General features: G+C 49.3%; 1 protein-coding gene across 1 annotated transcript in view; it reads right to left on the bottom strand.

Moving 5' to 3' along the window:
- The window catches only part of IGFBP7 (insulin like growth factor binding protein 7), a 15,190-nt gene extending 3,153 nt beyond the window's left edge, over positions 1-12,037 (bottom strand). Inside the window, exons 1-2 of the mRNA XM_021549306.2 lie at positions 11,563-12,037; positions 276-385 (exon numbers count right to left, since the gene is read on the bottom strand). Coding sequence (XP_021404981.2) covers positions 276-385; positions 11,563-12,037 — 585 coding nt within the window. The remainder of the gene's footprint in view (positions 1-275; positions 386-11,562) is intronic.

Raw genomic sequence — 12,037 nt, 5'->3', positions numbered from 1 at the left:
AGGTCAAGAGACATTCCCTACATGCTCCAAATACCAGGCACTACCAAGAGAAACGCGAGTCCTGTCCTGGCTCAGGATCAACAAGTTATTATTTCTAAATTATATCTGAAAACTAAGCAAAACCAGATGTGTGGAGGAGAACAGAACTGCAGAGGTGAGAGAAGTCATCAAAGAAGTGTATTTCTACAGAGATCTGCTATGGTCTTTGTGCTTACCAGGCACCTTCAGCCACCTCAGGTTTGCTGTGCTGTAAGAGCTCCTAGTAGGGCCCTTACCTTGTTCCAGATGAGGACAGGGGTTGGGATACCAATGACTTCACAGCTCAGGTAGATTTGTGCTCCTGTCACATTCCAGATGTCCTTAGGAGGAGTCACAATGGAGGGTCCTGCAAAAAGGGAGAAAAGCTTTTAAGTCCCAGGTGTCTGCAAGCCTGCCTCCATGCTAAGCCTTTTAATAAGAGCTAGTCACAGTTTTGAGGATGAGGTGAAGCTAGGAGCAAAGTTCACTAGACTGATCCCACATCACAACACTTCTCTCTCCAAAGTGACACACACACCCAGCCTTGAGCTATCCAGACCACTGGACACTTGCCCCAAATGAAAAGTGTTGAGCAGTTCAGGTGATGAGTCCTCCTCCTCACAAGGCTGAGGTTAGAAGTGAAATACTGTTTGTATTATGTTATCTCAGGGGCTGAGCTCTGCTTACCATGCAGTCACCAAGTCAGCTGGCATGGAGGAAAGGATCCCTAAGAGACAGGGTGCATCCCACTTATCATGCCATGAAGAGCTTGCCCAACTTTGCAGCATCATTTCTCCTGGCATGATATCAATGTGGCCTAGCAGAATTCCATGTTGTGCTGTTCCTGTTTTACCTGTTTTACCAATGCTCAGCCAAAGAAGCCTGGCTGGGTGGTGGCAGAGCTCTGCCCATGGGCAAGACCTGGGAAGGGAGAAGGTGAATGCAGAGCTCTGTTTTTCTCCAGAGAGCTCCAGATTCCTGGTTAAATAGCCAGCTGCTTCTAAAGCAGATCGGACCAGGGTTGTTTTGCAGATCTGGCTGGAGTTGTTTATCCCTCAGGCTAGGAAATGCTGGAGATATAACCCATATCCTAGGAAGGGAAGAAATCCTTTTCTGTTCAATCCCTCTTTAGCAAGGCTGTTTTGCTAAACACACTATTAATTCCCTGCAATAGGAAGTGCAGACCACAGGAGCATGAGTGTTTATTTCCAGTTATTGATAGCTCTAAGAACACCACAAACAGCTTTCCCCCTTCTGTTCTGAAGATGAAGGCAGTAACAGGAAACTAAACCTCCCATTACACTCCATCAGGAGAAGGCATTTCCTATGCAGACAGGTACTCCAGAGCCAGCCTGACAGAAGCTCCTGGGTATACTGGCTCACGGAGCACACACAGCTCATTCCCAGTCCCATAAAAGATGGGCAGATATGGGTCTTCATGCTCCTTATGGGGTCCTGAATTTGCACTGATTTCAGCCCTGCATATGCACTCTACCCTGCAGCCCTGTTGCAGACAGTGGGGTGCAGGTTTTAAGTGCATGGCATTGCACCAACATCTTCCAGCAGAAAACTGCCGTCTTCTTCCTCCTCATGATCTGGCGGCAGATCCACACTAGTGTCACCAGCCAAAGAATATCAGTCATGCTTCTATTTTAGCCCAAGAGATGCTGAGGTGGTTCCCTGCTCCTGAGCAGCTGGTGCAAACCCAGAGAAGTGTTTGCTCTTCTCTTTCAAGACCTCTCTCTCCAGGAATGACTGTACACAGCCTGTTCGTGGGAAGCTGCTTGGAGATTAGGGGTGGCTGCACTCAGCATTCTCTGTTAGAGAAGTATTCCAGTTCTGATTTTTAACAGGAGGCAGCTGCGGAGAAGCAGAAAAGTTTTATGTGTAGCTGTGGGTGATGCTTGAAACCACACCACACAGGCTGGTTCCCTGGCAGACACCACAATCCAGGTGCTCCTCATCAGCACAAAGATGAGTCTCTCGGCTGAGCAGAGGATTTAAGCAGCATTTCAACACCCTGCTGAAGGTTTCCTCCCGAGCACTCTACAGTGGCCAGCCCATTGCTATCTGCAGGATGGGGCCAGCTCAGATCATGCACTCTGCTTCCCTTACCCAGTGCAGCATTTCCTGCACAGCCTAGCTGTTCTTTTTTCTGGTGTCCCTTAAACAATAGGGACAATAAGGTGCTTGGAAGGTGTGATGGGACACAATGTCCCTAGGCAGCTCAGCTGGATCTGTGCTCTATGTGTGACCTCCAGCAGATATGCACCCAGCAAAGCCTGCTGCTGCTGTTATTCTGCCGTCCAGCCCTCCAAATGCAAATTTGCTTTCCTAAAGCAGAGCTTGGGACTTGTCCCCGGCTGCCAGCACTATGTCTGTCCCTGTAGGACACCATCCTATCACTGGAGTTCTTCCATGAGGCAGGAAAAACACAAGTGCCAATGATCGATCACCATCTCTCACCACAGAAACTGAGAGATCATGACTCTTACTTACATTAAGAGCCAGGTGGATGTTAAGGCATTGCTGTGCTCTTCCAGGATCTGGCTCAATTCTCCCCTGGCTGGGAACTGGCAGCATTCAGCACATCACTAAATCCATTGCCTGAGGTGTCTCAGTCTTGGTTACTGACAAGTTTCCCCCTGTGCCAAGGGTTCAGGCACCCACTTGCCCAGAGGTGTTTATTCACCCTGCCAGGATGAATATGTCACATCATGGTTTTTCAGAAGCAACTGCTGTCAGGGAAAAAGAGACAAGCAATTTTACCCACCTCCTGGGTGAGGAGAAATTGTTTACCTTCTTGGACAGGGGAATTGCCTGCACAGCTTCACAGCAAAGCCCAGTCTGGCTTGGCACAGCAGTCACAGCACAGTGAGAGCTTGGCTGTTACAAACTTATCCTGTACATCCTGATCCAACCAGGCAGAACATGACATTCTACATTTGGCTGTAAAATGAGCTGGAAGTATCCACAGGCCTCTGCCTGTGTCTGACACAGCTCTGAGGCCAGGAGGGAATACACATCCTGAGAGATGCAGCAAGTGTCATGGGAAAAGTCACTGTGCTCTCTCTGGACATTTCACTCTAAATCCATACAGCCAAAACTCTAGAGCTGGGCTTCTTCCGCCACTAAAAATAAATGTGAAAGGCCAAGAAGTCATCAGATTTAACATCAAATCACAACTGGCCACAGCAGTAGCAAAACTCTCACCATTGTGAGCTGACACCCAGGTACATGGCAGTCACTCCTCCTGCTGCCTCAGCTGGTCCCACTCCTGCTCAGCCCTCAAAGTGGACAGAGATGGACAGATGATATGGCAACTTGACACAGCAGGAGAGGCAGAGGATGGCAGAGCCTTGCATGCACTTCAGGAAACATGAGGACATTCCCTCCTCCAAGTGCCCCTCTTGCTTCAGGAGTTCTTGTGAAGGGAGCAAAGCTGGGACTGGAAACAAGCCCACATGTACAGAGCAGATGTCTTGATTCTTGCCAGCAAGGAGTTCCCCTGCCATCATCCTACAGCCTGCACCGTGGAGGCCTTGCTGCTCTACTGGCAGCACTGCCCACAGAGAGGATGGCTTCTCCCTCAGCTTCCTTCAGCCTGAGGACCTGAGGGCTGCACCTGCCCATAAAAATGGTCACCGCCATCAAGGTGGCTGAGTGGTCCCTGCTGTCCTGCCGAGGACACTGTGGATGTACAGATGCTCCCTGACTGCACTTGAGCTCCTTAACAAAGATGACAGCCCAGGCTGTTGATGGAGAGCAGCTGCTCTCCACAGGCACTTCGAGCATTTCCTCTGTGCTCTGCCCATTGTTTGTAAAACAAATAGCTCTCCCTGGCCCAGGAAGGCACTTCTTACAGAGCCCCAGAGCTCATTCACCCTGGGACAGAGGCAGAAAACACTTTTTCTGCAGCTAGCAGGGAACTGTTATGCTGTCAAAAATAGCATCTGGAAAGGAGCTCCCATTGTTATATGCAGTTGCTTTTCTGCCACAGCAATGTGCACAGCAGAGCCTGTGGCGTCCTCGATGAGGATATTATTTGGCCTCTCTTCCTGACACCCCTCCTACACCAGGCACCCCTTCTGTGCCCAGGCTCAGCTGGCAGAGACCTGGCATCTCCCAGCCCACCCACCTGTCCCTCACTGATTCCTGGATGGTCACTCACAGCTGAGGGTTAGCGGCTCCTCACCAATCTTCCTTGGCTATTCACACACACAATCAAATAAAAACCACACAGCAAGCAGAGCAGTAACTTTTTGCTAAAATCAAGGGCCTCCAGGTATGTGGCTAAAAGCAAAATTCAGCTGGATATTAAGCACCGTGGGCTATGTCCTGGTGCTTGGGAGTGCATGGATGCCCAGACCATGTACACATGAAGCCATGTATCACGGGTTGAAGTACACGTGGGTGCCAGGCAGCCCTCCTGCTCACTGCACTGACCTGCCACAGCCCCAGGCCAGACACAGGCTGGGAACACTCCTCGAGAGGACATGCCAAGCAAAAGCTGAACATTGTTCATTCTTACAAGCTATTGCAAGTATGAAAATAAACTCCACCAAAGTGCTGGTAGATTACTTTCTCTTCAAAATTACTTTATATGGAAAAAGGGAAATCTTTCATATGCAACATCCAGTCATGCTAGCTGGTATGGCCTCAGCTGGTCCCTCCCAGGTCAGTGCCCTGTGAGAGGAGGCAGCACACAGGAAGTGCAGGCAGCTCCCAGCCTTTCCCATCCCAAAGTCGCCTACAGCTTTCTGGCAGATGTACAAGCCTCCTCTGTTACCCCTTCTGAAGGCACTTCTTGTCCTCCTGTAGCCTGTATTTGAAGAGACTAAGGAGCCACAGAAGGAAGCATGTGTTGGATGCTGTGTCTGTTTGGTCACACCCCCTCAGCCTTCAGCAGGCCCTGGAAATGCTGTGAACACAAACACAGCTTTGCCCCAAGCCCTGCACACTTGAGCCTGAGGCAGCTCAGTGAGGAAGGGCCCTGGGCCAACATCACTGTGCCATGGAGCAATTCCTGCTTTCCACAGCACCGGGCCCAGCATGACGCACACCGCTGCCACTGGAAATTCCAGCCCTGCTGTTTTACCATGGTTTGGGAACACTGCCTTCAGAGACCTTCGTACTATAGAATCATGAATGGTGCTGGTTGAAAGGGACCTTAAAGATCATCTACTTCCATGAGCTAAAGCCCGGAAAGAATGTGAAAACAGAGACAGAAAAAAGGCATGGCAGCATTTATGCATGGAAAAGCAAACAGGGCTTTCAAAAAATTCAACCTGATTAGACTTGTTATGTGGTAATCTCCTATTTAGTTCTAACCTCAGTCAACCTCAGCCCAACAAAGGATTAAACACATTTCTTAAAACACAGCATGCCTTTCCAGCAATAGAAAAAACAAACACAGGGTGGAATTTGCTGACCAGTAGTCATTCCTTCCTAGTGAATTTGGGTATGCTGTGATGACTGAGAATGAAAACACAGGTGAAATACAGGATCCTCCGGAGCAGTGAAGGTTTTGCATAGTCCTTGGCATACTGTTGCTCTCTAGGACTCTGACAAGTAATATATTAAACAACTTCCATAGTAGCTTTTAGCACAGTTACCATAAAAACTCAAGCTCCAATGAACCAAAACCTTTTCAAATAGTGGAATGCCTTTTAAGGAGGAATTTATGACCTGTGCTACAACACTGGAAGACCCCAAAGTTACACATGAATTTTACATCACCAGTATTTTTGAACACTGAGAGCAATGAACAGCAGTGTTGAGGAGTCAGTCATGAAACACAACAGAGACCAGGAAGGCTGGGTATGTATTAAAAAAGGAATTGTTAAATATTCAAGAGCCAACTGTCCCCAAGTGTAGAAAGACCAGGGAAAAAGACCAGCCTCATTAAACAGAGAACTTAGGCTGGAATTCAGGAAAAATAAAGGAGAATCTATAATCTCTGGATGAAGGGTCAGGTAAACGTGGGAGGTCTATAAGGATGTTCTGAGGTCATGTAGGGAGAAAATTAGAAAGGCAAAGCCCAACTAGAATTTGATTTGGCTGCTACAGTTAAAGACAACAAAAAAAGTTTCTATAAATACATTGCCAGCAAAAGGAGGGTCAAGGAGTGTCCCCATCATTGGTTGAATGCAGAAGGTGGTGTAGTGACAGAGGATGAGAAAAAGACAGAGGCACTTAATGCCTTGTCTTAAATATCAAGACCAGCTGTCCTCAGGAGACCCAGCTCTCAGAGCTGAAGCTGGTGATGCGGAGATAAGCAAAGCCTCCATAATCCATGAGGAAATTATTAGTGACCTGCTGTGCCAGGTGGATACTCACAAGTCTGTGGGCCCTGATGGGATCCACCCCACAGTGCTCTGCCACAGACTCTCAGGATGCAGCACAAAAATGCTGGAAAGATCCACCTACAAATGCAATGTTTTCTTTTGCAGTGGAAGCCAGAAGGTAGCAGGCCACTGCTACAAGACCCCTGCTACCACCTGACGAAGAAACTCAAACCAGATTTCCAGGAGAATCAGGGAACTCAGTTCATTTCCAACCAAGATAACTTAGCAAAAATTTTTCTAATCTTTCCTTAGCAAAGACAAAACCTCTCATTTAAGTCCCTTAAAATCCAGAAAAGGGAGAATGGGAGGAAATAACTAAAGCAATCAAAACCTCTTGTTAACAAATCTAGAAGAATTTCTTGCAAAATATGTCTGGCTATGAACTATGTTTTGTGGTGTCTTGAATTGGGGGCCTTTGTACTTAAGGCAGCTGTATCAGGAGGAGATGAGCTAATCTCAGTGATAACAGCAGTCTGCCATTTCCCACAAGCTTTTTTTTCCCAAACTCCTGGTTTTGCTCTGCTCTGGTAGTAGATTAAAAAAATAAAACAAGCCACCCACAAAACTATGATATTTCAGGCAAAGCCTCAACAGTTGAATTTGGATGGAATGAACCAACAGATGTGATTTATGTTCCTTGTTTTGAAATTGACCTGTGGGAACCTGGCACTTTGCAGCACAAATTAACCTTTATGGAACAGTGAAGCATCAGCAAAGCAAAGTCACTGATAGGGTAAATTGGCAGGAATTTGGAGGGGCAATATATCTGTCCCTGGGGCTGCCAGTCTCCACAAAAGCCTGGCAGTCATAGTCCCACATCTATCAGCCTGGTTTTTTAAACCCTGTGGACAGCCAAGAAACCTCCCAGCCACCTTCTTTTGTGCTCCAGAGCTGGTGTGTGGCACCTTAACACAAATCCCCTTCACAAATCCCCTTCCATAAGGGAGGCTGTCTGGGCTTCTGGGAAGCCAAAAAGATACCTCTCTTAGGGGACAGCACAGCTCCAGTGACTGGGATCTCCTTGCTGGTGAGGTTTAGACAACTTTAATGCTGGTTACAGTCACTTGTAAAAGAATCTCTTCTGGTTCTGCTTGCTCATCTGTGGGAGGGATCCTGTGAGCCCTCATAGTCATAAGGAAAAGCCCTGCATGTTCCCAGTGCTGGAAAAACACTTTCATGGAGCCACAGAGTTTTAAAACACATTCACATGAAGAGAAATAAAGCAGACTGCTTGGCAAGCCAGCAAATTTACCCTTCACACAGAGGAACCCTGAGTTTCTACCCCCAGGCGGTTTTTGTAGGTAGGTACAAAGCAGCACCAGTTCCCCTGAGAGTGAAAACATCTGCTGAGAGCTGCTTTGTGGTACAGTGCATTTCAGCAAGTATAAGAGTTTGGCTTCTACCAACACAAAGAGAAAAGGCTTGACTGACAACAGCAAAACAACCTGGACACACCAACCCTGTTGGAACAAGCATTAGGGACTTCAAACCATACAAAGAGGCAACTTTGGCAGTATTTCCAGCAGTCACATCTCTCAAAGCAGGTATTTGCTGGTAGCTAATAATAAGAAAGACTCGGGGGTATTTGTCCTTTCCACAAGTCAGTGCCTGGTATTTTTCAGCTCAGAGATCATCATCAAGAATCCTGATAGCTTTTTTTTTTACGGGGGTTGGTGCTTTGAGGTTATTTTTCTGCCTGGCTTGAGCTGAGCCATGCAACCCTAATTCTTTATGCCAGCTGGCTTTGCATGGCAGTCGATACCATAGTCCTCCTGCCCTAGATCCTAGCTGGCTGCAAACAGCCTCAGTGTGTGCACTGCAAATTGAATTTCAGCCTACATTCCTGAAGCCACCAACTCCTTAAGAGGCACTTCTGAACATCTGTGCACAGCTGTGTGACAGCAGTGACAGAGGGCAGCTCCCCAGCTGTCGGAGCAGCCTCCCCTCCTGCCAAGGGGGCCACCAGAGGAGGCACCCCAGACCACCTGTACCTGCCCCACCAGCAGGCTTCTGCTTTGTGTCTTGTCCTGTCTGCAAGATCTGGAAGCAAACCTGAGCTGCATTTTCATAGGCAGAGAGCAAAGAGACAATCTGTTTAAAGATAATGCTGTAAAGCAGATGGAAAAGCTCACAGCATCCACCTCCTGCATCCTCAGCACTGCAATTAGCTACAAAGAGGATGCTGGGACACACAGATGGGACGTGGATAGTGGTGCCCTGACAGGGAGCAGGACAAACCCAGGGCCAGCTCTGAGTGCAAGTGTGAGGGCAAAGCAGGAGCCCAGCCAATAGGGAGCACCATGGCATCACTGCCTGTTCCCCCAGAGCAAAAAGACAGGCAGCTTTTTCTGCTGGCACAGCACCGAGAGCAGCCAGGCAGCTTCAAGGAGCTGGCCATCAAGTAGGACGCCTTTCTCCAGATATGCCCAACAGTCCTGCCCACATAAAACCCACTCCAGAAAGGACCAGCTGGATCTCTCCATTTGCCAAGTGCAGGTAGAGCAAGGGTAATTTCCATCCTTTCAAACTCTTCTCAACTGTGTCTCCCTTTGCCCTTCAGCAGGAATTTTTGGCTGCTGCAGAATTACTTTTTTATGTATGGCTTCATGATTTCCATACAAAAAAAAGACATGACATCTGAGAGGTCTGGAAAACAATCAAAGACAAGGTCAAGGCTAATTCTGCAGGGCTGAGAATGTTCTCATTCATTTTGCTATTTAATATCAAAGAAAGATCCAACAGGATGTGCAAAACAAGTCCTGCCTCCAGCTCCATTTGAACAAAAAAAAACTTTTAAATCACAAGAGCAATCAAACACAGTTAGGACCCACTGCTGAAAACATGTTTCTGGATCTCTTCTTAGATACTATCTTGAAAGGCTGCTCTCTCTTGGGCTGAAAGGACGTGTGAGAGCATGCAGACACCTCAGAGCACATCTACCACAAGCAGGAAGCCCAAGTGCTCTGTCAGCCAAGGACTTCTTTCTGTGCAAAAACTATCACAAAAACAACTTATCCTGCCTGTTTGTGGTCTCCCTGTGCTGGATCCCACCCTAGATAGTGCTTTAAGGAGGCTGCATCTGTTTGTGATGGGAAATGGCAAAAAACAGAACTTCCACTATTTGACTACCACAGTATTCAGGTCCTTCTAGAAACATAGAAAAGTGCCATCTCCTATCCAGAAAGATACTGGAAAAGGCTCTATCCTGTCAGGCTGATGGGATGATGTTCTCTCCCATCAGTGTTTCAAAATCCATGTGAAGATTACAACACCCCACCCTTCCCACCCAAGGCTCCTAACTGCCTGGAGGCCCTGAGGCATAGAGAAATACTTCCAGATGTCTAGCACAGTTGTTGGATGAGTCCCCGCCTCTACTGCAAGCCAGAGCTGTGCATATCACCAGAAGGCCCACGGCACAAGGCAGGTTCATGCAGCTGAGGGAAATCTCTGAAGGGTCAGTTGTGACACCACTGCTGAGCAGTCCATCCTGCTCCCTCCCCTGACATGCTGGGCCAGAGCTCTCCCAGCAGCAGAAGCCAAAAGAAGAATGGGTCCCCTGAATGATGGAGGACAGAACATTTTGCCAGTTGTTCTGCATCACATGCTCCAGTGAAATTCTTGAACAGGTAACATCCCTCAAAGGTGTCTTGCTGCAGATCTGCACACCTGAGGAGACCTTCTCCAAGGAAGGGATGCAGTTTGTGCACAGAATGGCTGGCCCACTCTCAGACCTTTCCTCAGCTAAGCCGCTGCTGTGAGGATCAGAGGACAGAAAAAGTCTTGTGGGACCTGTTGGAGGCTGGCAAGTCAGTGGCCTTCCATATCCCCTGCCAGTTTCTCATGTTAGCATTAACCTCATCAAACTCTGTCTCCATAATCTGGATCAAAGCCCCACCAGGTCAAACCAGCATCCAGTCTGGGACAGACACCAGGAAGTGCAGCCAAGGGTTGGGACAGTATCTTAGAAGTATCAATACCTGTTTTGGAATGAACTCTCATATTCCTTTGGACAAGACAAGTGAGAACACAGCCTTCTTCTCAAGTGCACACCTGAAGCATGACATCTTTCAAACCCATCTGCTCTCTTGTCTGGGCTGGCAGAGCCAAGAAGCAGCATGCATTTTAGGACTCCTGACACCACTGGGCAGGAAAGGCTCTTTCCAAATCCTAGACACAGGCACAAACTGAAGCCATTTTCATCTCATTCCACATTGCCCCAAAGGATGAAATTCCTTTCCTCCAAGAGTTAATACTGTACCACACTGTTTCTGGCTAATATGTAAGCCTAATGTTTTGGACAAGGTTTGTGAAAAGTCACACAGGGCATTTAATGGGCAACATCAAAGCACATAACTCAATCCTCACCCAGTCTTTCATGCCTGCCTTGGGAGTTTCAGAAACATTTTTTTTCAAAATATTTGGCTTCAGCTATGAGAAGCAAGAGAAGGAGGAGGTGGAGGTTGTGACCTGCAGATACTGTGTTTATGAGAACCTCCTCCACCAAAACAGCACTGGCACTGCAATCTTGTCCTTGAGATGTTTAGTATATGGTTTGCATGCTATGTCTTACTCCTCCCTTCCACCCAGCAAAAACTACTCTCAGAGGCCAGACTTTCTAGTAGAGGCTCTACAGCATAACAATTTCTTCCTTGCACACCATCCCTAAGAAAAAGCTTGGGATGAATCAAGCTCCTGGTCGAAAATGCTGCAAGTGCAAACTGCTACATGCAGCTCACAGGAAAGTCACTGTTTTCATTTCAAACCAGAGCAAGCCAGTGAATGCGGCTTTCACATCCATTTAATCATTTCCTTTCCTCTCTGCTTCCAACCATCCTGGGCAGAACACTCGCCTGAATAGCTCATCCCCTTTTTTCCATCTCACAGCAGACCAAATTGCAAGCTTCGGGCAAAGTATGAAAAGCGAGGGCGTGTAGTTCCAGCACCGCAACAGTGAGTGCCCAAGTTCCTCTGCGTTTCTGGTCTGAAGAGTTACTCCAAGTTTAGGCAGCGCCATCCGACTGGGACTCTCCAGTCCATTTAAGGTGGGTCTGAAATCATGTCCATTTTACAGAGAAGCGCCCCGATGGGATAAACCGGCAGGAGGAGCGCTCGGGAGGCGCGGCGTTTCCCCACGACAGCGGGCAGCAGCACGGACGTGCCCGTCCCGCACCCTCCCGCCCCGCTCCGTGCCCCGCACCTTGCTCGCAGGCTCCCTTGCTGCGCTGGCTGATGGCGGGCTCGCCGCGGCTCTGTGCGCGCAGGCTGGCGGCGCGGAGCTGGCAGCCGCTGCCGTACGTCAGCCCGTCGCTGCCGCACACCGGGTAGCGGCTCTTGCAGAGGCACACGCCGGGTGGGCCGGCGGCGGGGGGAACCGGGCCGCCTTTCGCCTTGCGGCGCTGGCGGCTCTTCACGCACTCGAGGCCGGGGGCGCAGCGTCCCCCCGCAGCGCCGCCGCCGCCGCACGCCTCGCCCTCGCCGCGCCCGCACTGCCAGCAGCAGCCGCAGGCGTCCCGCACCCGGCCCAGCGGGCAGCCCCGCGCCGGCAGCGCCGGGCACCGCGCCGGGTCGCAGGGCCCGCAGCCCCCCGCCGCCGCCGCCGTGCCCGGGGCGGGCACCGCCAGCACCGCCAGGAGCAGCGGCAGGAGCAGCAGCGGCATCGCGACGGGCGGCAT

This window comes from Lonchura striata, chromosome 4, assembly GCF_046129695.1.
Source record: "Lonchura striata isolate bLonStr1 chromosome 4, bLonStr1.mat, whole genome shotgun sequence".
In the NCBI taxonomy this organism is placed as follows: domain Eukaryota; kingdom Metazoa; phylum Chordata; class Aves; order Passeriformes; family Estrildidae; genus Lonchura; species Lonchura striata.
The sequence above is the reverse complement of the archived record's forward strand: the minus strand, read 5'-3'. Positions and strand labels throughout refer to the sequence as shown.